At 37.4% G+C, this 26,216-nt stretch overlaps 3 protein-coding genes across 5 annotated transcripts; 1 reads left to right on the top strand and 2 right to left on the bottom strand.

Annotated features, from left to right (window-relative positions):
* The first annotated feature begins 3,985 nt into the window (after window positions 1-3,985).
* On the top strand, window positions 3,986-16,048 carry LOC120104929 (fimbrin-5-like). Of its 3 annotated transcripts, none has more exons than XR_005507280.3 (14): window positions 3,986-4,469; window positions 4,593-4,760; window positions 4,860-5,098; window positions 5,282-5,453; window positions 6,748-6,786; window positions 7,072-7,140; window positions 7,241-7,357; window positions 8,463-8,674; window positions 11,977-12,132; window positions 12,201-12,400; window positions 14,404-14,561; window positions 14,683-14,779; window positions 14,996-15,115; window positions 15,504-15,560. XR_005507280.3 is itself a non-coding variant. In XM_039116838.3 (14 exons), the coding sequence occupies exons 1-14, from the start codon at window positions 4,386-4,388 to the stop codon at window positions 15,633-15,635; spliced, it is 1,935 nt and encodes a 644-aa protein (XP_038972766.2). In that variant the 5' UTR covers window positions 3,986-4,385; the 3' UTR covers window positions 15,636-16,048. The 3 variants fall into 3 exon arrangements, 2 of the variants coding, with proteins under 2 accessions (XP_038972766.2, XP_088563301.2); XM_039116838.3 differs by having other exon boundaries at window positions 15,024-15,115; window positions 15,504-16,048; XM_088707175.2 differs by having other exon boundaries at window positions 14,683-14,911; window positions 15,024-15,115; window positions 15,504-16,048.
* Window positions 16,049-18,235: 2,187 nt separating this feature from the next.
* On the bottom strand, window positions 18,236-22,253 carry LOC120113188 (uncharacterized). Its single transcript, XM_089926390.1, has 6 exons — window positions 21,754-22,253; window positions 19,626-19,870; window positions 19,344-19,547; window positions 19,149-19,241; window positions 18,563-19,069; window positions 18,236-18,455 (listed from the first exon to the last, which is right to left on the bottom strand). Exons 1-5 carry the CDS (start codon window positions 21,917-21,919, stop codon window positions 18,902-18,904), a joined length of 876 nt encoding a protein of 291 aa, XP_089782516.1. The 5' UTR covers window positions 21,920-22,253; the 3' UTR covers window positions 18,236-18,455; window positions 18,563-18,901.
* Window positions 22,254-22,888: 635 nt separating this feature from the next.
* On the bottom strand, window positions 22,889-25,336 carry LOC148715117 (uncharacterized). Its single transcript, XM_089926400.1, has 2 exons — window positions 23,394-25,336; window positions 22,889-23,313 (listed from the first exon to the last, which is right to left on the bottom strand). Exon 1 carries the CDS (start codon window positions 25,334-25,336, stop codon window positions 23,792-23,794), a length of 1,545 nt encoding a protein of 514 aa, XP_089782526.1. The 3' UTR covers window positions 22,889-23,313; window positions 23,394-23,791.
* Window positions 25,337-26,216: the final 880 nt, after the last annotated feature.

The following is a 26,216-nucleotide window of genomic DNA, read 5'->3' as shown; positions in this document are numbered from 1 at the left end:
ACCTCTCAAATCTCCATCCACACATACCACCATCGAAATTCACTTTGAGATAACCGGGGGTGGGGATATCCAAGAAAAAAGGGCAAACCTAGACGCTTTCGAAGCAGTACGAGTACCCCAGATGTCCCTAGTCATCCCAAGAAAATTCGGTGTTGTCACTGTGGAAACCTTCATAGCATGGATCAAAGCTCTCTCCGCCACTGTCCTCGGGGACGACCTCTTACCCTCAAACAAATGGGCATTCCTATCCAACCAAATGTGATTGGCTAAGTATGCTCTCATAATCTCCTCCTCTACGATGCTCGGGCTTCGCATAGAGTCCCTAATCTGATGTAGTAGATCCTCAGCCGACTCCCACCCCGGTGGAGGAGAAACATGCGACCACCTCTACACCTGCACCACCTTAGGGCACTGTAAAAGAACATGGCTAATGATCTCTTCAGTATCCAAACACAACTCGCAGCTCGAGGTAACCTGCACGCCTCACCTGGCTAACACACTCATGGTAGGTAGGCAACCCCAGGCCACCTTCTATATGAAAAGTGCCACACGAGGGTGAATCCTCAGTCTCCAAATCCATCTCCCATCAATCTGCCGAGCGGGCTCCCTCCTGATCAATGTCTGAACATCACTGGCCCGCACCCTCAATCGCCTTGTCGGCATCCATACTAATCTGTCTGACTCCTCCCCAACTAGGATAGGCAGGGCAAATATCTTCTCCGCTAGCTGCTTACCAAAGGCATCCTAACCAGCCCCTCACTCCACCTCCTTCCTCTAGGCACCAACAAATCACTGACCTGATATCCCGCTAATCTGACCGTGTCGACCATGGTCGACAACCGACTGATAGGTAGCTCGGTCATCCAACTATCCTCGAGAACATCGATAGACCTCCTATCGCCAATGGCCCACCAGATCACCGGAAGTACTAATGGAGCTCTGGCGTATATCTCCCTCCATATGGGTGAGTGATGATGGCCTGCTCGAACTCCGGTCACTAGGGCACCGTTCTTGGCCCTCAACAAGGAGGACCACAAATAATCAGGCTCCAGCAGAAATCTCGCTGCATGTCGCGCCACCAAGGCCTCCCTTCTCGCCACCAGTGAAATCACCCTCAATCCGCCCTGCCTGATCGGCTGACATACTACCTCCCATGCCAACAAATGGATGCCACCTCTACCGTTGCGCCTTCCTCAAATGAAGTTCCTGAAGAGTTGCTCAAGTGATCTCAGCGGCGCCACTGGAAGGATGGCGTTGGAGAGTAAATAAATCGGGATAGAACTAAGTACTGACCGTGCCAGCGTGATCCTGCCCATCATGGAAAGTATGTGCATCTGCCATCCCTCTAGTCTATGTATGATGCAGTCTCGATAGAGGAACAATCCTTGCTGCGGAGGCGTTGACCTGGTAATGGGACCCCCAAATATCTCAATGTACCCTCCTGCTCGCCAACCTCCAGTATCTCCTTGATGAAGGCCTTCACTTGCGGCTTGGTCTTTGGGCCAAAAGAAATAGCAGACTTATCGAAGTTAACCCTTTGCCCAGAAACCGAACAATAGTCCCATAGGATCCTCCTGATAACCTGAGCCGTCTGTCTGGTCGCCCATCCTAACATCAAGCAAGTCATCGGCAAACAACAAATGAGAGATCGGAGCGGCCTCTTGTACTGGCCTATAGGCCTCCAAGGCTTGGGTGTGCACTACATGTCGAAAAGCTCTAGAGAGCGCATTTGCACAAATAATAAAGAGAAAGAGGGACAAAGGACATCCCTGGCGAAGCCCACCCAAAGACTCAAAGTATTGGAAAGACGTACCGTTCACTAAAATAGCAAAGGAGGGAGCCCTCATGCACCCCATCAGGCCATCACCCATCTAATCCAGGTCTCATGGAAGCGAAAACCCTGAAGGGAGAGCCGAATGAAGTCCCAACTCATCCTATTATAAGCCCTCTCCATATCTAGCTTGATCACCATCAGGTTCCTCCTCATCGGAGCTCTCCTAAGATCGAATATAAACTCCTGAGCAATAAGGACATTATCTGAGATGCTCTGTCCCCCCACAAATGCTCCCTGCTCAGGACTGATAAGTCTCGGAAGAATGCCCCTCAACCTGGCTACTAGGATCTTCGTCGTCGCCTTGTACAAGGTGGTGCATAAGCTGATCGGACGAAAATGGCCAGGCTCAGTGGCATCCATCTGCTTTAGGATCAGGATAACAAAAGTCCTCTGCCAATCTGGGGACATCACGGCTGTGCTAAAAAACTACTATATTGCCTCCATCACATCCCGCCCCACTAGGATTCAATACCTATGGAAAAATACCGGTGGAAACCCATCCGGTCCGGATGCCTTGTCCCCCTTATGTTAACCCTGAAAGACTTGAACTAGCCCGAGCACGCGGCGTGCCGGGACTAATTCAAACCTGATAGGAAGTAATATTGCATTTAAGTTCTTAAAATTACTGATAGTACAAATAAGTTTTAAAAATTGATAGAAGGAAGTAATATTGCCGACGCTTCAAAAGTTTTGTAACATTCCTATCAATACAGAGACTTGTCTATAATTTCCTTCTATAATTGATACATGCTTAACATTCCTCAAGTTTACTCATAGCTAAATTGATGATCGTATCTCCTCTACCTCACTGCTTGACCCGTTTTAGTATAAAAGCATTTCATGCTAACAGTTCTCATGCTTAAGTAATTATAAAATAGATCACATTTATCTTAATAATTTTCAAAAGTATATGCAACTCCTCCAGCTATCATTCAAAATAAATCATACGAAGACTTGTTAATATACAATAAATCTTGAGTAAGACTTGACTTGTATTTAGTTAATTATCAGATTATATTTCATGCCGCATGGACATGATGAATTATTGCTTGTTTTCATAGAAAATTATGTAATGTACACTTTAGCATTCATACGATATTAATCAAGAAAAAAGCCCCGTAGGAAGTTCTTCTCAAGAAGAGAAATGAAGACCATGAACATAAACAGTAGTCACTACATAAACCTTGAGTTTATGCAAGATTTTTGCAAATTAGAGCAGTGGTTTACATTAAAGCTATTGGTCATGGGGCAAAGGGTGAGATATCTTATATAAATTTTCTTCTTTGGGGTGGGTTAGGTCTGATGCTCATTGAATTATCTGATGGTATAATATAGCATTAGCCCTTAGACCATGCATCAGTTACGCTAAAATATAGTCACATGTGAGATAAATATGAACATGGCATCAAAGCTGAAATGCATGATGAAAGGGCTTGTGCTGCATTTGATCATTAGATTGTCCAAACCAACTTCTGGATCCAACATTCTTTGTACTATAATTTTGAGTAAATTACAATTTTTTTTTGAGATTAAAGATAAATTATATTTATATCTAATAATACAAAAAATCTATACTTAACTCTTTGTGGTTTATTTTTTATCTAATACTTTCATACATAACTTAAGAGAATGTTAGTTAAATTGCTAATTTTTAAAAGAATTTAGATACCGTGTCAGAAAAATTTGAAAAATAACTAATATAATATTACCTGACATAACAACCATTTAAGAATACCAGGGAATATATATATATATATATATATATATATATATATATATATATATATATATATATATATGAGATAAATGGATTCATTAATATTATTAATATAACTAAAAATAAATATAAATTTTATAAATTATTAAATATAAATATAATCAATATGAACTTGAGAGAATTTTTTTATAACCGGCCGCCCGGTGCTGAAACCGGTCCACCTCCTTTACGCAGCATGCCCCCGGCGTTCGGATCGCTTCGAGATCTGTGCGGTGGGTGATCTAACGGTGGTGGATGCGGTCTACGGAAACGCCATCATGGTCATGGCACGGCCCCCCCGATTTTTGCGGTTCCGCAGAAAAACTGAAAAAATCGTTTTAACCCTTCAAACCTTATTTATTTATTTATTCAGTCTTTTCTTTTGCTTTCGGCAGAGAGCCAGTCAGCCAGATCAAAAGCCTCGGCCCCCACCACTCTCCCCTCCGTTCCCCCCACGATTCCTGGAGTTCGAAATAGAAAAAGGGAAAGAAAAGCCCGAAAGGAGTACGGAAATTTCGCTTTCTTGCATGTATCTTTGATTCCCACAGGTAGCTTTTCTTCAGATCCCATCAGCAAATCGTGAGGTCTCTTTCTTGTTTTGGGATTGTGAGGGCTTTTTTTCCTAATGTTATTCGTTTTCTTGGAACAAGATGCGTATTCTCGATTGGAATCGATCAAGATCATGGTTTATGATGATGTCGATCTGAAATTGATTCAAAGATTGGATTTTTTCATTGTGTTTTGATTATTTCGACTCTTGATCTTGTGAAACCCGGGGATTGAATTGCGAAAGAGATGTCAGCTGCTGGGGTCCTCGTCTCCGATCCCGGGCTCCAGAGCCAATTCACCCAGGTGGAGCTCCGCGGCCTTAAATCCAAAGTAAGCGTTCGAAACGACCCTCCTCCTGTTATTGGTTGTGATGAATATCCGATGGTATCGCTTCTTGACTTGAGAATTATATATTTATATTCGTGCTGTTCATTCTGTGATGGGATTGGATAGTTTCTTTCCGCGAAGGAGTCGGGTCCTGTGAAGCTGGGAGATCTGCCACCGATGATGGTGAAGTTGAAGGGTCTCAATGAGTTGCTCACCGAGCAAGAAATAACGGCGATCTTGGGCGAGTCGTATCCTGACACCAACAAAGATATAGACTTTGAGTCATTCCTTCGGGTATTGTTCTTGAGCTTTGGGTCATTGTTTCTTGGTCGAAGTTTATGTATGATGAGAGTCGGGGAAAGATTGATGGAGCAGAGTTGATTTCTTGGGCAGGTATATTTGAATCTACAAGCGAGGGCAGCAGACAAATTGGGCAGCACGAAGAACTCATCATCATTCTTGAAAGCAACGACCACCACACTCCTTCACACCATTAATGAATCAGAGAAGGCATCGTATGTGGCGCATATAAACAGTTATCTTGGGGAGGATTCATTTCTGAAGAAGTATCTGCCTCTCGACCCTGCCTCCAATGATCTGTTCAACCTTGTGAGGGATGGTGTCCTCCTCTGGTGAGTTATTGTTCTGTACGTTGTATATTTGTTTGACAAAGCTTGAGAGAAGAAACAGATAGTTATGATTGCTTTTGCATGTCAATGTTTGCAATTCTGTTCTGTAAATGCTACTGGTTTTTAGTAAGAGACCTGATTTTATCCACAACTATCAATAACAAAAAGTTCTCTGATATGATTTAGTAAATTGATCAATGTTGCGGTGCCGGGGACAATAGATGAAAGGGCAATCAATACGAAACGAGTACTCAATCCATGGGAGAGGAATGAGAATCACACTCTTTGCCTTAATTCTGCAAAGGCTATTGGGTGCACCGTGGTTAACATTGGAACACAGGATTTGGTTGAAGGGAGGGTAAGTGCGAGTGAAGTTGTCATTTGATAAAATGGCCATCTAATTTAATATTTCCTTTTTGGCTTCATTAGTTTTGGTGTAATTATTTATAAGTTTTTCTTGTCAAGTATCTTCTTGCTTGCTTTTGTTTTGAGGAAAAATATCCAGCTTGGACAACATGTTTGACAAAGACACCTACCATTTTTTTTATCTTCTTGCTTGTGTTATTAAAATGAATTGAATAGTTTTTTTTATTTAGTTATTACCCTTTAGTTAGTGCAACTTGTATCATAACCAAGCGTTGTCCCAACTATTTGGTTGATGCTCGTTGTGCAAATGTTCCTATTTAGGGCCATCCTTGATGTTACTTGAAGCTCTTTGACATCTTTTATCATAGCCTCCATTCATATTATTTTAGGTTTCCCTTTTTTCTGCATTTATCAACTCAAATTAAAGTATCTCTTATGATTTGAGCCTAAGCAGATCTTCATTATAAATGCCTATTACCATCTTCATTGATTCCCAGTCACTTTGTCCTTAGTTTGTGCAACTCTTCTAGCTCCTCTCACATATTGAATTCTTACTTTAGTCTTCCTATTTATACGACATATTCATCTTAACATTCTTACTTTAGTTTTCCCGAACCCTCTTTATTACTTAATACTTTGAGCAATGGGACACTGCTAAGATATGCATCAATCACATAACACCCAAGGCATATATTCATCGCATTGAACTAGTTCTAATTATATAACATATGTTTTCATCTATCTCTTTGTTATTTTATATAATAAAGACCAAATAACAAAAATCAGTCGCTTTATACTACCTCTTGTCCATCAATCTTAATTGAGGCCTTATCTTTTTTCTTTTTTTGTATTTCCAATAAAGTTGCATTCCATATACTTTATTTTTGTTTTGCTGATTTTTAAACATTTCTCCTCTAAAGCTTAGTTCCATAAATATAATTTTGTACTAATCTAGATTTTTCTTATTAATTGACGTTATATGGTCCATGCATAATATACCCCATGATACACCTTTTTGAACATTAATAATAAGTTAAAGGATTATACAACCTTAAGTCCTTAACTATTCTAGAAAGCTTCTGTTTGTGTTTGAAAATGGCTTTTGGTCTTTTAGTTTTCTTTAGAAGCTGCTTTCTACATTAGAAGTTGCTGCTATGAGGATCCTGTTTGAAAATTGTCTACTTTTTGTTGCATGTGGAGCACCCTGTGCTCTTATTTCTTAATTAACTCGGTACTGCATTTCTTGCCATCTGAACTGAGAAATTATTATTATTTTTTTTATGCAGCCTCATTTGGTACTGGGGTTGATATCTCAAATTATAAAGGTACACACTGGAACTCTCTCTCTCCTCCTCCCTCCATCCCTCCTTGCTCAACAGCAGTTGTTTGCGATCTTTAATTGAAGTGATTCAATGTTCTGAAAAGAGGGTTATTATAAGAAGAATTGATGGTTTCATTTGAGCATTGCAACTTTGATGGCTCAGGTCATGCAAGCAGTAGGCTAAAATAGTTGTTCTCTCTGGAAAGAGAGAACCTTATATATACAGTATGTATGATGATATATCAAGAATCCAGTAATGTACTTGACTGACCGGGTGACCAATAATCAGATACAACTGTTAGCGGATCTTAACCTCAAGAAGACACCTCAATTGGTAGAGTTGGTGGATGACAGCAAGGTCACGTAACAGTAACCTTTTTTTTCTGTTTTTTGGATGCCTATAACATAGCATTATAGGATAATTATGTAACTTATAATGCTGGTATTGTGATATGCAGGATGTGGAAGAACTGATGAGCTTGGCACCAGAAAAAATGCTACTGAAATGGATGAATTTTCATCTCAAGAAAGCAGGTTACAAGAAAACTGTAACAAATTTTTCTTCTGATGTTAAGGTACATACCAGAATTTGAATTAGAAGATTTTGTATCATTTTTTCTCCTTCAGTTATGCGCACCATGTTGACCTCACTAACAATGTTCCTAAAATATATTAGAAGATAGAGTAAATCATACGCGCATAGTGACAGCAACATTATCATTGAAATGCCATGATCCAGAAAACTTTTAATTCAGGTTTTAATATTGCATTCATGCTGGAACCCTTTGAGTTCAGATTAATGTTTATACTTACATGAATCCTGCTCGTGCGTGGACACTTTTGAAAGCTTTAATCATTTCCCAACAAATCTTAGTCCTGTTTTTTATGCGAGAGGATCAAAAAAACATCATGGGAGAGGGACTTATGGGGATCTGCTGTATTAGTGCGCTATTTCTTTTCCTGACCAGGAGTGTTAAGTACATGGGTGCTTCTGTTCTGAGTTCTGACAAATCGATACTTCTATTCTGTTATAACTAAAATGATGTCTCTCATACAGATAATTTACGATAGGACTTTTTTGAGAGCATCTTTATCATTTTATGGTTGTAAATTCGTGCCACATTGGATATGATCATAGATCTTCTGTCATCAAGAGCAGCATTTCTGTTTTTGCTAAAAACTTATATTTGGTTTCTGGTAATTAATATTATTAAGGAAGCAAGTCAGATGTACTTTTCTGCTCTGCAATTGACAATTGTGAACATCAATGACATTCTAAGATATATAATTCCTCGTCCATCAAAAAATTTAAAATTTACAGCTGTAACATTGGAGATTCTTTTCTACCTCTAAAGCTCCTTTAGGTGTATGTTCTGTTCCATATGATGGCACTATGTTTGTAGAATTTGATCAATTATTTGTACATTGAAAATAAATTTGGTGATATTTTTTAAACAGCAACTTTGTTGACTCATTTCATTTGTCAACCTGGAGAATTTGATAGACACCTTTATCGAGTGAGATAGTTGCTTTTCTAACCATCATGGAGTACTGCTCTTGCATGTACATGTGATTAATGTTTCTCTTCTTGGGATTTTCTTCTCATTCCTTTCTCTTTCCGTTATGCATCCGTTAGTTATTACAATGTTTTCTTTATCTCACAAATGCATATACTTACAGGATGGAGAGGCTTATGCTTACCTTCTCAATGCTCTTGCTCCCGAACTTTGTAGCAAAGACACCTTGGATACCAAGGATCCTAATGAGAGGGCAAAAATGGTACTGGACCAAGCAGAGAAATTGGATTGCAAAAGATATTTATCTCCAAAGGACATTGTTGAAGGCTCTCCTAATCTGAATCTTACATTTGTAGCACAAATATTCCAGCACAGGCAAGAACTTGCTTTTCCTTTTTCCCCTTATACATTGTGCATTGTAAAGAGCTCCATTGATTGTTTATGAGTGGTTTATTGCATTTCATTGGAATAATATAGTAAATATATTAAACTAATGGAGACATTTTAAAACAATAGTTTATTCTTCCTTTTTGGTTTTAGTTTTGCCGTTGGTTTTCATTTGATGTCAAATTCTCTGGCTGGCAAGTTCATGTCCTTTTGCTACTTCCATTTAAGTTTGCTATTGTCTTTCTGTCCTTGCTTCTTAATCAATCCAAGGTGATTTTTAGACTCCCAAAATTGTTTTCTAGTTTCAATGCATTTGCTCAGATTTAGAATATGAAAGAACTCAAATAAAAAAAATAAGCTCATATTATGAAAATTTTGTTTACAGATTGACTTCTCAATTAAAGAAGATAAATCCTCAATTTTTGATGGAGAAGTAATGAAAAAGAAGGAAACAGTGAACAAGAATAGACAATTTATATCTTCACTTATTTTTGAAGATTTACAACAACATTTTTCTTTCAAAGACCTAAAAGATACCCTTGTGGTAAAAGGAGTCTTTTAAAGACTTACATTACAAAAATAATCATAAGATCTTAGTTTAGATTGCTTTGATGGCCAGAAGAAAAATGGCAAACAGGAAGAATAGAGGCCCAAAATGCTGTTTGGTTACCTACGATCTGGGGTAAGAATAATAGTTTTTAGTGATGAAAAGGGGTGTAGCTTTCTCTTGAAAAAGAAAGGGTGTGTAGCCTCTGTTTTATATCTTCTTGTTCCATAGAAATTCTTTATTTTTCTCTCCAATGAGGGAGATCTCACTTAAAGGTCACCACCGAGTTCTCCTTTTTAAAAAAGCTGATGGTCTCACCTCTTAAAACTTTGCCTGTATCATTTATATCATGGATGCACTACTGTCTAAGTTATGTACCAAAAATATGATCCATTAGCTGGTATAGTATCATCCCTCAAATCAGTGCTTGAATTTGCAATTAACCCCTAAAATAATATGAAACTACTAAACTTTAAGAACTAAATTACAACCAACTCAGTTACTCCTAGATGGTTTCGTGCACATCAGTCCCTCCATTTTGGTTCATCACATGATCATGCTTATTGCATCCCTTCCTCCCCCCAACCCCCCACCCTTCCTGTTGGACCATTGTTAACTTGCATGACATGGGACAAAACCATATCTCTATCTGTATATGGCTTATGCTGTTATAGTGCACTCATTCTAACTCTACCCTTCGCAGGCTCAAAACATATCCTCCTTTGCAGTCTTTTCTTTGCATGCTCATTTATTCTAAATTTTTCTATATTTCCCAAACCTTCATGCGTATGGTATAATTGGTCTGAAGGTTCTGTGCTTAGCTGTCGCATTCAATGATTACAAAAGACTTCATGGAACTTATCCACTTTATTGACCATGTTCAAATATTTTAAAAAGATTCTTTTGCGAGCCTATTTGTATAATTGAACTTAGTGTAAAAAGATATCTGTTGAGGAAAACTCTCTACCTTTCCATATTCACCGCATTCTGCATTATGGCCATTCCTAGTATGCCCTTAGTTGGTGTCTATTTTTTTAGATCATTAAAATAAAAAGTAGATGAATTTAAAAATGAGCCAGTCTATTGTCATCACCACCTTGCTGACAGCAATCACATACCCAGCTCCAACCTCATAGCAATGGCCCTTTTATTGAGTATGTGTGGAGTATAAGATTGACCTCCAGTGATGGCTGATTGCCATTAGGAATTCCCTAGTCTCTTCTTGAGTAGTTTGTACATCTTTCTTTGCTCCCATATATTTGTTTAGCTTTTATGAATACTAGATCCTGACACGTGTGATGTGCATGATTTTTTTTCTCAAAAAAAAATATTGCATGGTCCTCATCACATCTATCTGTCTTCCAACACTTGGGATTAGGAAAGACTCTAATCTCTATTGGATATCCACTGTAAAATAAAAAATAAACACGGCAAATTTTCCCTCTTTTTTTGGTGCTGGATTTACATGGATTCTGGAGAAACAGAGAAGGAACTCAATTAGGAAGACTTCAGGCATGGAGGTCCGCCTCTTAGCCATTAGCATTACATATAGTTAGATAACATCAGATACGCCTTGGTCTCATGGCTTGATAAATGAGCTCCCTTGGTATATCAAATTTGTTTACCAGATCGTTAGCACTCTTGTGTCTGTCCCTTCTTTTCAAACTATTTTTTTCCAGTCAGTTGCATGGAAAGTGAAGCCGATATAGTTTCATGAAGTCCTTGTTACCTAATATAGTTAAAGTATTATCCCATGTTGTTTCATTGGAATGAATTGGAAGTTCTATTCCACAATGATCCTCATCTCATGTTTTTTCATGTTTATAAATTTTATCACAGTGAACTTCCTCCATTCATATAGCACAACTAGCTTCATCCTAGTCTTCAAAATATTTTTCCATCCCTGAGTGAAACGAAAGACAGAAAAGGTGGTGCCTGTTATCTTTTCTATTGTGGCACCTGTGCACAAGATGCCCGCCTGCGACACTCCCTTTTCTCCTGTTCCATTGCAAAACAGGGCCTCACCTTAAGTCTTCTGAAAAAGAAGGTTCCAATGAATCCAAGGAAAACAGCACATTTATGGCCATGACCAGCTAAAGATCACTGCCATCTCACAAATTGGATTCGAAGCAACTTTATTTTATGAGCATTCTTATAATGACCAAGGCCCATTCTTGTTTTTCTAACTTAATCTTAGAGCCTTTACAACCCTAAATGCCATTCATAAGCATCCTCCATTCCAAATTTTCATTGCTTTCCTACAAGCTTTACACATCTTCTATATCTATGTGGTTAATATTAGAGTTTTGATAACAGCCATTACTATTCATTGTAAAAAAAAAGTACCAAAAATCAACAGCAAAAAAACAACGTTATTTGGTTGTCACTGTTCATGGAATATTTGACAAACATCATGTTGGAGCAGCAAAAATCACCCTCACCAGGATGAAGAGTAGGGAAGGATGAAACATCTGAAAGGAAAAAAATACCTCCATCTTTTAATATAGGCAATAGATGTTCAAGGCTGGAAAAAATTGTCTCAAGCCCTGCCTTCTGATCATTATTTAAAAATAGTGAGGTGTTAATCTATTAAACATTTAGATGTATTTATATAATTACTTTCTTGTGGGAATATTGAAATGATGATCGGTAATATTCATTAGAGTTCTTTCTACTCTAATATACTCTATCTCATTTTAAGATGTAAATGTAGCGTAGTACTAATAATCTTTATGTTATACAGGAACGGTCTGTCTGCAGACAGCAAAAAGGTGTCCCTTGCAGAGATGATGCCTGATGATATCCAAGTATCTAGAGAAGAAAGAGCCTTTCGGTTGTGGATCAACAGTCTTGGAACTGCAATATATGTTAATAATTTGTTTGAAGATGTCAGAAATGGGTAAGTTATATTTGACATATGGTGATGGCTTATTTTGCTATCTTGCTAAATGATAAAAGTACATGCAGATGGGTTCTTTTGGAAGTACTTGACAAAGTGTCTCCTGGATCAGTTAATTGGAAGCAGGCAACAAAGCCTCCTATCAAGATGCCATTTAGAAAGGTGGAGAATTGCAACCAAGTTATAAAGATTGGAAAGGAGTTGAATTTTTCACTAGTAAATGTTGCTGGGAATGATATTGTACAAGGAAATAAGAAGCTCATTCTTGGTAAGTGGTAATGTTGTTCTGAGGGTACTGATTGTTCTTTTTTATTTTGTTAAGTTTAATATTTTCCATACTATATTAATTGTAATATAAAAAAAAATTTCCCCTTTTTTAGCTTAAATTCTAATGAGACGGTGGTCAGTCTTATTGCACTACTCTTAGAGGCACGAACATTCCTTTTAGGTAGCCTGATTGTTTTGTCTGCATATTGTGTATGTACAGACATACAGAGACATGCTCTGCTCCTAAATCTTTCTTTGCCCACATATTATTGTGTATGGATATTGTATGAGTGGAAAATTAATGATTCAGAAATGAAGTTTTCAGAACATATATCCGCCAGCATATCTTTTCCTTTTTTAGTTTCTTTGATAAGGTAACAGTGTGCTAGATGGCATTACAAATTGTTTTACTTTACTGAGCACTGGATTCTGTTGTTTCTTTTTTCTGGGGCATAGTTATCACATTGATACTTGAGGTGTTCGAGCAAACTTTTTATAGCAGATTATTTCTATAGATATGCCTGTTTCCATTGTTTACTAGTTTGGTGAAGGTCTCAGCTACAAATTGTTAATGGTGCACTGAATCAAGTCAATATGCCTAATTGAAGAAGATTGTTTATGGTAGATGAAATCCTTTGTTTTGATTCATTCTGTAGGTTATCGAAATTTCTGGAATAAACTTCAGCCTTCGAAACTACTTAGAGTTTAGCCACTTTTGAGCACTGACTAATTTAACTTTGCTTAATCATCTCTGTATATATATGGAGATAGGCTGTACATCGGAGGTATTGAACCAGAGATGATCACGGTAAAAGTGGGCCTCGTAAAATTCCTTATCTTCTGACTGCTATTTAAAGTTATAGCTATGCAAAATAAATTTGTTAGGTTTTAGGTATGCAGGAGTCACTACTTGGAAACAAAATAATCGACTTTGCCTGGTCATTTCTTCAATATATCATGCAAATATATTCAACAAGAGACTAGCAGAATAAAAGGTGTGCTTATGGGTTCCCATGTCCACATACTTCTTTTTAAACTTATTGATGCAAAACAAATTGTTAGCTGCCAAATATATGTTATTATACATTATAACCATTAACCCTCAGTTTCATCATCACCTTCTCATGGGTTGCTTTTGTTATATCTTTTGTCACATCTGGTTGATGTTAATCATCATTTTGCAAACTTCAAGCAAATGGCTACCTTGGTGCAATAAATTTTTAAAGCAAAAGGCAGTTGAGGAAGAGTGGTAACATGTGTTTGGAGTGATAGAAGATGCACTAAATAAAATTAAGCTTATCCAACTATTACGGTTCCATTTTTCTTTTTTCCATCTTTAACATGCAGAAAACTAAGAGGGTTTCCTTTGTATGACCTGAAGAACATAAACATAGAAGGTTCCGATACTTTTCCACCATGGAAATAGGGTGAGGTTAAAATACCCATCGGTGCGATTAAAAAACATTTCCACTACAAAATTCAATGCTTGTGATTGAAAAATGAAAATCTAAATATTGGATGTGATCTAGAATGCCTAAAATGTGTCTACTTACAGAAAATCATATGTTCTGGAGACCCCTAGACTAGGCAAGAGGCCATTCCAAAATCAACACGCTATATCATCCCATCATAATTTCATACTTGGGATGCCTTGATGCTAGGCTAGGGCTCTCCGAAATATAATCTTTTGTAGATAGATATTCTAGGCCATCTAGATCACATCCAAGGTTTAGATTTCCATTTTTCAACAACAAACATGAATTTGGTGGAAGATGTAAAGTCCTTTCTTTACACCCGGTGGGTAACATAACCACACCCATACACACAAAACATTTATACGTACATACTTACATATGCATATACATATACATATACATATACATATACATGATTGCTTATTTCTGCTGATCTTGGCCTGACCTTTTATTTTTTGTGCCATTAAAAATGGTTGACAGGTTGCTGCTTCAAGCAATAATTTGACTCTTTCATCTTGCTTTCTTTTAGCTTACTTGTGGCAGTTAATGAGATCCAATATTCTCCAGCTCCTGAAGAACTTGAGATGCCACTCCCAGGGAAAAGAGGTATCAGATGCTGATATCCTAAGTTGGGCCAACAATAAAGTGAAGAAATCAGGCAAAACTTCTCAAATGGAAAGTTTTAAGGTACTCTCATCAATTTCCCATTGCTTGTTAGCTCTTTTTTTTTTGAGAAATATTACCTGTCAGCTCTTTAAATATTATTTTTCTCTCAAGTTTTCCTCTTTTACTTTCTTTGTCCCACCAGGACAAAAGCCTATCAAACGGAATATTTTTCCTTGAGCTTCTTAGCGCTGTCAAGCCAAGGGTTGTAAACTGGAAACTTGTTACAAAGGGTGAAGATGGTATGCTCTTTCGCCAGTACACATCAAATCTAATATTCATCTGTTATTGTGTGGCAATCAATCTTGAGGTCCTGGATGTGCATGTTTGTGAGATAAATTTGTGGACTTGTTTGTATGTTTACAGAAATGAAGGTGCGAGAATGGAATTAGGTTGAATTTACTCTTGTTAATCATATACAGGATCACCCATTGTTATGATCTTATTGTCACATACAGGATCACCCATTGTTATAATCTTCTGCAGATGAACAGAAGAAGTTGAATGCTCAATATATAATCAGTGTCGCGAGAAAGCTCGGATGTTCCATCTTTTTGTTGCCTGAGGACATAATGGAGGTAAAATTAGTATAACCAAGATCCTCAAATGTAGCAATATACTTTTAGATCTTCATGTTGTGCGCACAACCCATATTAGAGCACAATTTACTTCTGATTTTTTTTTTTTTTGTTAATTTGTAAGCATAACCATGAATTTATCAAATCCTGGATTATCTATGCCAAGCATATTTTATTTTACTGGTCATTGGGATGCCAGCACCTTCCTGTACAATCACCTTTTTGGTAAAACTGCTCAGATGGCGAAAATCATCGGATGGAATTGAATAATTGGCTTGTTTATTAATTGATGGACCATCCTTCCTTTTGCCTTTGGTCCTGAAGAAGCTTTGGGCATTTTTTTCTAATTCAATTCTTATGCATTGAATGTTTCTTGCTGCTGTGGCAGGTAAACCAGAAGATGATCCTTACGCTAACTGCCAGCATCATGTACTGGAGTTTGCAGCAACCTGCAGAGGACTCTGAAGCACTCTCAGAAACTACAGAGCCTGCTGTTGAGGTGTCTGAGCCATCCACCTAGGATGCTGCCTCACAGAAATCTCCCTAAGATAAGATGAAAGTGATGTTGCAAACAGCATTTCAAACTGAACTGTTGATGATGTGGCTTCAGACATCTCAAAATTTGAAAATGGCAATTGTACTGTTGGAGAGTGACTCATAAACTCAGTCTGTCCAAAGATAAGCAAAGTGAAAAAAAAAGGAGAAGGCACCGAGCATTATGGTAGAAAATTTTTTATAGATCCACCATATAGTAGGATGCTTTTTTGTATCTCATAGTGCTTATAACCAAGCAAAACCTTTTTGCTTTAAGTTTCTCATTTGAGAAGGAAAAGAAAATTATAGGTATCAGAATGTGTTTATAGGTTTTTTAACTCTGTTATAGGTATTCTTTGACAGTCAAATTTTAACTCTTGTCGAATAATTTTTTCAAAAGTAGTGGCATTTTTGTGGCAGGTATGGGAGAGGACAGTTTCTTGGCATGTAATTTTTTTTATAAGAATTCTTGTATGACTTAGCTTGTGAGTCAATATTTCTCTCTTATTATTCAGAAATGTAGAGTCGACAGGTTTTTTTTCACCAGTGACTTGTTTTGGGTAATGGTGTGGTAGAATATTGCTGGTTAAAATCAGCTAACAGGCTCGTCTCGGCTGGTTGGCACCTCCCTCCATGGAAAGCTCCCAATTTTGGCTCAGGATGGTGGCACGTCCACCGAATTTCTGGGGCAAAACTTGGTGCATGATAAATTCAGAAGACTTCGTGGCCTGTGTTGTGATAAAGACCTGGAAGTGGCAATATTTTCTGTTTCTTAAGTTTGAAATCTTATGGAATGTTTCAAGCTATCTTTAAAGCAGATGGAAAAGGTTCTGTTCAATGATGTCGTAAATCACAGTGGCTGGCACATGTGCTTAACCATTGGATTTGAAGGTGCTTTACTTTAGGGTAAAAGATTTGAAAGGTTCTTTCTTTACCCTCTTTAATAGGAGAGCCCTTTTACGTTTTAGTTCTCACTAATGGGGAAGCCTGTGGTAAAATTCACGAAGGACCTGTTCAGATTGTGTTAGCCTAGATGCACAAATATAATTGATAAATTAAATATTTTTAATATTTAAAAACAATAAATAAGAAGAATAAACTAGCAAATAATTAACTTGACAATATACTAATAAAATGAAGAAAGAGAGAGAAGATGGCCTGTGGATCGAAGCACGCTGATGCGCTGTCTCAGGAAAGTTTATGCCTCCCACGCACGGGTCTGCTGGCACAGATCTCTTAGAGATACGACGACCCAATACAGAACCACGTCTTCCCCATTAGTGCGCCTCTAGGGAAGAAAGAAGAGCACGTTCATGCTTGCAGATAGTTCAAAAGAAACTTAGAAAAATTATGAGAAGAAGAAAAATTTTATTTTTTTCTTTTCTCCCCCAATGATCCCTAGAGCTCTTTTTATCTAAGACTCTTGGAATAGGAAGAAGAGAAAATTTTTGATTGTACTTTGAAATGATTCCTATAGCCCTTTATATAGGCTCAGGCACGTCAAAAGAAGAAGATTCTCCTCCCGTGGATTGATTATGTGTCTTCTTGTGCTCCTTTGATTTTTCGGCTTATTGCATCTTGGCCGTTCATATTTTCTTCCTTCTTCGAGGGGCCTTTACATGCTTGCTCTTGTGCTGGATGCATGACACTTGTCATGGTTTGCTTTCTTTGAAAATTTTTCCATGTTTGCTTCCTTGCTTGTGCACGAATACTTGCCACTTGGCCGTTAACCAATTTGGTTTTCAAAATTTTAAATTATTTGATTTAATTCAACAATCCCCCACATAAATTAAATATTTAAAAAATTTAAAGTCAAAATAAAATTAAAAAAAATAAAATAAAATACTGAGTATCTTATATTATGTAATAGGTATAGGTACCTTTCGGTTTGAACCTTCACTTAGTGACAATTGATTACACTACAGGAAACAGCACCTTACCCGACGCTTTTGTGGAGCTTTGCCGACGCTAATTAGCGTCGACTAAAATACCCCCGACGCAAAGCCAAGCGTTGGCAAAGCGTCGGATATACCAGAGTGGCAAAAGTTTGTGCCGACGCTTGAGTAAAGCGTCGGCAAAAACATGGCTTTACCGACGCTTATATAGCGTCGGCGATAAACCGACAGAGCGGTTTCCTCGACGCTTTTTTGCGTCGGCAATTCCTGATTTACCGACGCTTGTATAGCGTCGTCGGCGTTAACCTTTCCCCGACGCTTTTAAGCGTCGGAAATTGCTCAGTTGCTGGCGGTGCCACGACCTTTTTTACCGACGCTTAAAAGCGTCGGCAATTGTCTCGGTTTACTCGACGCTTTTTTGCGTCGGCAATTCCTGATTTACCAACGCTTGAATGGCGTCGTCGGCATTAACCTTTCCCCGACGAAATTGCTCAATTGCCGGTGGTGCCAGGACTTTTTTACCGACGCTTAAAAGCGTCGGGAATTTTTTATAAAAAAAATAAAACAATAATCAGTATTATAAAATACAAATTACAAAACCTATATTATAACAATATGAACCTGTATTACATTGATACATTGACACAAATACTCAGATCATTCAAAATATGAATATTGATATATCTGATTAAAACTCCATGTTTTTGACTCATATATCAGAAAAGCTGCCATACAAATTACAATGTACTCTGAAAAAGCAAATTACAATGTACTCTGAAAAAGCAAATTACAATGTACTCTGAAAAAGCAGAAACATATACATATCAAACTCATAAAAGATAATCTAGAATGCATCAGGGACGGGATTCAGCTCCATCATCATCTCTACTAGCGTTTGAAGTATCAGGAATCTACAAAAAAAAAAAAAAAACTTTAGAAGTTAAGAATAATGTGATACATTAACTCATATATCATAATTGATAATATATAAAATATTAAAATATATATAGTTATTTACCTGAGAAGGGAGAAACCGTTGTAACATGGAAGAAATATTCGTAAGCTGAGACTGCAAATTTGCTTGGTTTTGCTTCAACTCATCAATAGTTGCTTGAAGCCGACGAACTTCTGCAGTGTTACTAGATTCTCTGGCATTTCTTGTATATGTGCCCACTGAAGACAACTGAGTGGGGGTAACTCCAACGCCGTAACCCCTCACTCGACCATAACGCTCTGGGCCCATCAATTCAGCGAGCACTTCAGCTTCAATATTATGGGTCGCGTCGGATGATGATGACCCCCCGACGCGCTCCGAAATAAGATTTGTTGCCCTATCTTATATCTCTCCAAAAAAAATTCAAATTAATGTATGCCAATAATAAAACCAAAAAAAATACAGCACAAGCCAAAGATGAATACATACAACTATATCTCTTGACTCCTCCCGGACAAAGCTGCCATCTCGGTGGGTGTGAGTCATCCTATAAAACTCCACCCTACCAGGCTCCCTCCCATTATCATCCATCTACAACAAAAAGTATATTTCAAGAGTATACATGATAGAATAATTTAAAATAAATTTAAATTATTTCAAGAAAGCTTACGAATTCAGCTCTACGCCTCGCATAACTCATGGAGCCTGAAGTGTGAGGAACAGTCTGTGATGCTCGAGCAGCTCTACCAATATTGGAATATATCTTCTCCGAAAAACAATAAACAATGTAATGCATAAAATGTATAAATTTTTAATCTATAATAATAGTAAATACAATCTAAGGTATTGAAAAAATATACACAACCTGAGCTCTCTCGGAAAACCAGTAGTGGACAAGCTCCCTCCACTGATGAGAGATTACATCTGGAGGACAAACACGGGCCACCTCCTCTTCAGTCATGCCCTCGTGCTTCCAATCCGCCTTTAGCTTCGCCTTATATTCTTTCCATTTGCGGTTGACGGACTTCAGCACCCAATCATGGCTATTTGCTGGAAGGACAAACTTTGTCTACATCAAAGTCAAAAATGTTATATCAATGTTAAATCAAAAAATAATTGAAGATAGTAGGCAAATTCAATTCTTTACCTCAACAACTCTAAGAAGCTCAACCTTATACGAAGGAAGCATTTCGTTCCATTTCGTATAGTTGAGTGGACACAATTGTCCCTTCCGCGCAACCGATCCTAAAAAAGTTGATAAAATGCTTGCAGCATTCTTGATGGGCTGCCCTAGTTCGTTGCAATGGACGACAATCTTTTCATCCTCAGGTAGGCTCCATACGTCCCGTGCTCGAGTGGGCCCTCGTGTTCTCCTCACTCTCCCTAGTCCATCTATAAAATAAGAAGTCCATTAAAGGCAAATGATTTAAAATAATTAGAACTGGAATGAACATCTAGCCATTAAAAGCAAATGATTTAAAGCAAAATAGTTAGAACTGGAATGAACTCATAAGTCAAGGAGCAATTGATCAGAGCGAATTAAACATCCTTGACTTATAATTATAGCATTCAAAAAATCAACAAGCCAGAATAAAAATATGAACAAAACCTCAGTGAACAAAATATGAATAAAAAAATATGAATAAAAAATCACTGATGGTCACCCAACCATCAGTGAACAAAATGGCTGGTTGCTGAGTGAGAAGAGTGAATGGACCACCTTTACAACTTCCCTTGAGGGGACCCACCAAAGGAAAGCACGAGATCATCAGAAACAGATGTCCCAATTGCAAAAACAGAAGCTAGGTAAGCACCAATATCACTGAACCAAAAGTTTTGACTGCTGCTTCACCTGTTCATTTCTATCAAAATCTACCCCATTTCCCTCCCCAGGGGAAACAGCGGATCCTAAGAACAGGTCCAACCAATCATGGCACATCCCTAATAAAGATTTGGCATGCATAGATTATAAATAGAGATCAGGCTTCCTTAAAATTCCTTGACAACCATCAGGTCACCAGAAGGCACAATAATAGAAACAAAACAAAACAAAATCTAATCTGTTTATGCCCTTATCAGGACAACATTGAAATGACGGAGGAAGAAGACCTGTTTAAATCAATAGGCACATTAAAGATCACAATAAAATAAGAGTTAATCTATCATCATCCATTAGCAATTATCTATATATGTGTTCACGCCCACAGCTCAGTAGTTACAAGGATATTGAGAGCTTCAAGTCCCATGCATGGATACACTGTCAAAGTGTGTCCTATAAGACTGATCATTTCTGGCAGGTGCTTGCAGCATCCAAATGGCTTATCATTGCTAGTTAAACCTCTTTTGTTACAAAATCTTTCTTAATCAATCTATCCTATATAAATGAATTCAGAAGATTGTTATTTGCCCATCAGTTCTAACAAATATATTCATGGCTTCATTAGACTGTCCATTAAGAATTTATATAGCCGGAAATGGTGGTGTCTGCAGAATAAATTACAAATCTAATAATGTCAGTTCAGGAGTAATTCTCTGTATCAGACTTCAGGTGAATATAAATAATTTATGAATTACAGTAAAATAAATTGCAATGTAAGAAGATCCACACAAAAAATGAAAGTAGCAAATCCTCTAGATCCTCTCACCCCAATATTTTTCTTTTAGATTTAAGGGTCATAACTTTCTCATCTTCATATCATTATTTTCTAACTACATACTGAAGTCGATAGTTTAGCATTATTTGCATAGATATCCAAAATAAAATATAGAAGCATCTTCCAAGCACTATCAGAGAACACCAATTTAAGTTGTATGCTTTTGAGACTAGGTTTATATAAGAAACTAATACATACCAATGCTTGAAAGGACAAAACCAGCCAAGATATCTTCTTCAATCCCTGACAATTTGACCTGGACATTCTCACCAGGTCCAGCACATCTTACTTTATTTTCATCACAGTGTATAGCAAGCACTTTTACATTAGCCTGTCGATTACTGAGCATAGGCAGACCTAATCCTGCCTATGGGCATAAGCCGACAAAGTAATCCATCCAAGAGGGAAGGTTGGCTTAGTGCCTGTAAGACCTTTTACAATACAGACCAGCATAAATTGAATAAAACCTTTCATTCCAATTTCAATGCATTCGGTTTGCAGTCCAAATGGAAATATATTTTTCAAAATACTTCCAATATCCAAAATCATCAAATATGCCATATGTAATGTACTTTTTTAAAGGCAAATGATTTAAAGGCAAAGGATTGTAAATCAAATTACCCAGGACGTCCACGTCATCCGTGTCTGGACGATCTGCAGGTGGAGCGTGCTCCGACTGGGACCCGGACTGAGTATGGGGCTCATCGGGCTGCTGGGAACGATCAGAAGTAGATCCCACAGATGTGTGCTGAAACTCAATATTTCTGAAACGTCTTCCTCGCGGCATATTGTAATCTAGTATGCACAAAAAAGAATCAATATTAGTTAAATATTAAAAGTACATTACTTTTAATATTCTTATAAAAGAAGCATTTGATGTAGGAAAGAGCTCTCCTTGTCATTTGTTAGGTTGCCTATACTTGCAGTCACACATAATAAAGAACTCAATCAACAATATAAGCAAAAAAGTTACGATATCTGAAAATCCGGAATAAAAACACAACAGCAAAGATACATGACAAAAGCTGAAGCCTCCTTTGTCAAACAGACACCTCGCCAAAATAGATATCTCGTAACAAGTGGGTTTAAGGAATACTACCATCCTCACACATATGAAAAAAATATAATAAAAGTTGTTCTTTTTGAAGATCAACATTGGACTTTTGATCGAAAAAAATGCCAATTGTTTGTTAATTTTTGTATACGAGTCTTTGGTCCCACGGATGTGTGCTGAAACTCAATATCTCTGAAACGTTTTCCTCGCGGCATATTGTAATCTAGTATGCACAAAAAAGAATCAATATTAGTTAAATATTAAAAGTATAGAAATAATTTATAAATTGCAAAATAATTTAATGCATAAAACTAATGTTTTACTTACCATTAAGAAACTAGCCAGCTCTCATTCAACATCCATCCTAACCAAACTAGTAGAATTCAGTTCATCAATTGGCGGAACATTAAAAGGCATACACTGAGTGTAAGTCTCATCATCCTCCTCTGTTAACCCTTTTCCCATATCATACAAGTCTCTAGGTTTAGTCTTAATAACAACAGACCAATCTTTATCTTTAGAGTCTTGCACGAAGAACACTTGTTGAGCTTGAGATGAAAAAACAAATGGGTCATCTTTCAATAGCACACCAGTATGTATCAACCTTGAAAAATTTACTAGTGTGAAGCCATTTATATCTTGCCTCAAACCTCTAGATGAGTTTATATCCACCCAATCACATTGAAATAATACTACCTTAAAGTTTCTGTAATAATCCAACTCATAAACATCTGTTAGGGCACCATAATAAATTTTTCCGTCCGCCTCAACCATAACTCCACTATTTTGTGTTTTTCTAAATTTTTCACGTTTTTTTGTATGAAATTTAAAACCATTTATAATGAACCCATCATATCTGTTGACAATATTGTTCGGACCTCGAGCAAGGACTATTAATTCATTGGAACAATGTCTCTCCATCATGGTCGGTACCTAAAAAATTTAAGTCAGATAATAATTAATTTTACACAGTTCCGATCGTAGAATATAATAAAAGACCTAATAGGATTCAACGTCTAACCTGTTTTAATAACCATTCGGGAAATAACTCAACCAACCATCTTTGCTCAATCCTTGGGGTAGGATGAATGTTATTGTTGGCGCTTCGTTGAGCCACTAAAAAATCTCTGCACGAGAAAAAAATTATTTGTTTTGAATATTATATCTGATATGACAGTAAATTGTGATTTGTTATAACCATACTGACCTGCGATACTCGGATATTAAGTCACTGTGAAGTAAGACATAACGATGTGCCTGTGCCAATAATTTATGATGAATTACAGTACTTTCAGCTTTCCCCACAAATCTTCCACCAGATGAGAACTTGTACTCCTCTGCATTATGTATAATATCGTAATTCCTTTGTGGTCGATTAAAAGCAGTTTCAACTCCTTCAAGGTATCTCGAGCAGAATGTCAAACACTCATCAGCAATATATCCCTCCGCAATCGATCCCTCGGGATAGGCTCGATTGCGTACATATTCCTTTAAGCGCACAAGATACCTTCAACAGTAAATTTTAATGCTCAACATCAACATCGAGGAAGATAATAGGATATATATTCATATTAATAATAAATATGGACATTAGAGTTTAGAATATCACCTCTCAATAGGATACATCCATCGGTAGTGAACCGGTCCACCAAGTTTAGCTTCCGCCGCTAAGTGAATGAGTAGATGAACTATAATAGTAAAAAACCCAGGAGAAAAGATCTTCTCCATATGGCACAGTGTTAGTGCAACATTAGACTCCAATTGATCAAGCTCCTTGGGATCTAGAACTTTGGAACATAATGCCTTAAAGAAGGATGATAACTGAGTCACAATTGCAAGAACTTGTTTCTGTGTTGATGATCTTAAAGCCAATGGGAAGATATCTTGCATCAAAATATGGCCATCGTGACTTTTAAGATTCGTAAGTTTTCGCTCTTTAAGATTAACGCATCTTGAAATATTCGATGCATACCCATCTGGAACCTTCATATTTTTCAAAACCGTTAGAAAAAGATCTTTCTCTGGAGTAGACATTGTGTAACATGCAGGAGGTATAAAATATTTATCATTGGGTTGTTCTTTCGGATGAAGCTCTTGTCTTATGCCCATGTCTTTCAAATCAAGACGCGCTTTCAAGTTGTCTTTAGTCTTTCCTTCAAGATTTAACATTGTTCCAATCAAATTATCACAAACATTCTTTTCTATATGCATGACATCAAGATTATGTCGAAGAAGATTATACTCCCAATAAGGTAATTCAAAGAAAATGCTCCTTTTTTTCCATAACTGCTTCTGTGTAGATACCGAGTTTGTGCCATCGTCATTTTCCTGTTCATAAATACTGTCATCATTCTCGAAGTTGTCAGCGTCCTCAAAAACCTGTGTCACTGAGCTGCCAACATCCCCCCATCCCCGCTTCTTTGAACTGTTGAATGCCTTACCAAGTATATAGTTAGTGCCATGAGTTTGTTTAAGAACTTCAGTTCCAGTTGGTGGAATAGGTGCAGATCGCAACTCTATAGTACCATCAAACTGATTATTCTGATGTCGAAATGGATGATTTGCTTCTAACCATCTTCGATGACCCATATAACAGAATTTTCCTCCATGTTTTAACCAATATGAATGAGTTAAATCTCCACAAGAAGGGCATGCAATACGCCCCTTAGTGCTCCAACTGGATACATTAGCATATGCAGGAAAATCATTGATTGTCCAGATAAGAGCTGCACGCAATTTGAATGTTCGGCCAGTGAAAGCATCAAATGCATCAACACCCTGCCATAGCTTTTTCAATTCATCTATTAAAGGCTGCAGAAAAATATCTATATCATTACCTGGGCTCTTATCACCGGGAATAACCATTGACAGAATGAGTGAAGACTGTTTCATACACATCCATGGTGGTAAATTATATGGAACCAAAACAACTGGCCAAGTGCTGTATGTAGAACTCATCGTTCGAAATGGATTAAATCCATCCGTTGCCAAACCCAGCCTTACACTGCGAACATCAGAAGCAAATTCGTGATGCCTATCATCAAATGCTTTCCATGCTAAACTATCCGCTGGATGTCTTAACATTCCATCCCTTGTACGTCCTTCATCATGCCATCTCATTAAGGAAGCCGTCTTTGATGATGCATACATCCTTTTCAATCTAGGTATGAGAGAAAAATACCTCAAAACTTTAGCCGGAATTTTTTTAGACTGTGTAGCATCCACTTCATTCGACAAATCATGCCCGTCTTCATTTTGTTTTTTCCATCGTGAAGACCCACATGTTCGGCACGAATCTTCATTAATATTATCACCACGATATAAAATACAATCATTTGGACAACTATGAATCTTCTCATATCCAAGATTTAAGTCTTTTACTAGTTTTTTGGCTTCATAAGAAGTTGACGGCAAAATAACACCTTCTGGAAATGCATCTTTTAATAATTGAAGAAGCATAGTAAAAGACTTCCCAGACCATCCATTCAAATATTTCAAATGAAATAAATGCACCATAAAAAAAATCTTCGTAAATTTCTTACAACCCGGATATAGTTCTTTATCACAATCTTTCAGCAAGTTATGATACCGAGTTGTGTTATCTTCAGAGTATATAGGTTCCTCAACATGTATAGATTCAGTAACGGTATGCTCATCACCTATTGGAGCTCCTTCTTGCTCTCCACTAAAATCTGTTAAATTTTTAATATTATGTTCAAGAGCATCTCTGAGTAAGCCCCTCATATCATCTTCTACAACAGGATTTCTGTCTGTGTTACTAGATCCAATACTAGCAGTGTGTTCTATAACTAAGGGTTGGTTAGATGAAGACGATAATTTAGACTCTCCATGAAATATCCATTCTGTATAACCCTTCAGAAAACCATTCCATACCAAATGTTCTTCAACAATTTGTGGAGCGATAGCATAACAATTTACACATTTTTGACATGGACAAAAAATATTCCCATTCATTTCAGATTTCTCAGAAGCAAATTTAACAAAATTCTGAACTCCATTCAAATATTCG

The sequence above is a fragment of the Phoenix dactylifera genome, chromosome 11 (genome assembly GCF_051530095.1).
Source record: "Phoenix dactylifera cultivar Ajwa chromosome 11, Ajwa_hap1_PhDact_Kaust_v1.1, whole genome shotgun sequence".
Taxonomy (NCBI): domain Eukaryota; kingdom Viridiplantae; phylum Streptophyta; class Magnoliopsida; order Arecales; family Arecaceae; genus Phoenix; species Phoenix dactylifera.
Note: the sequence above shows the minus strand (reverse complement) of the source record. Positions and strands in the feature narration are given on the sequence as shown.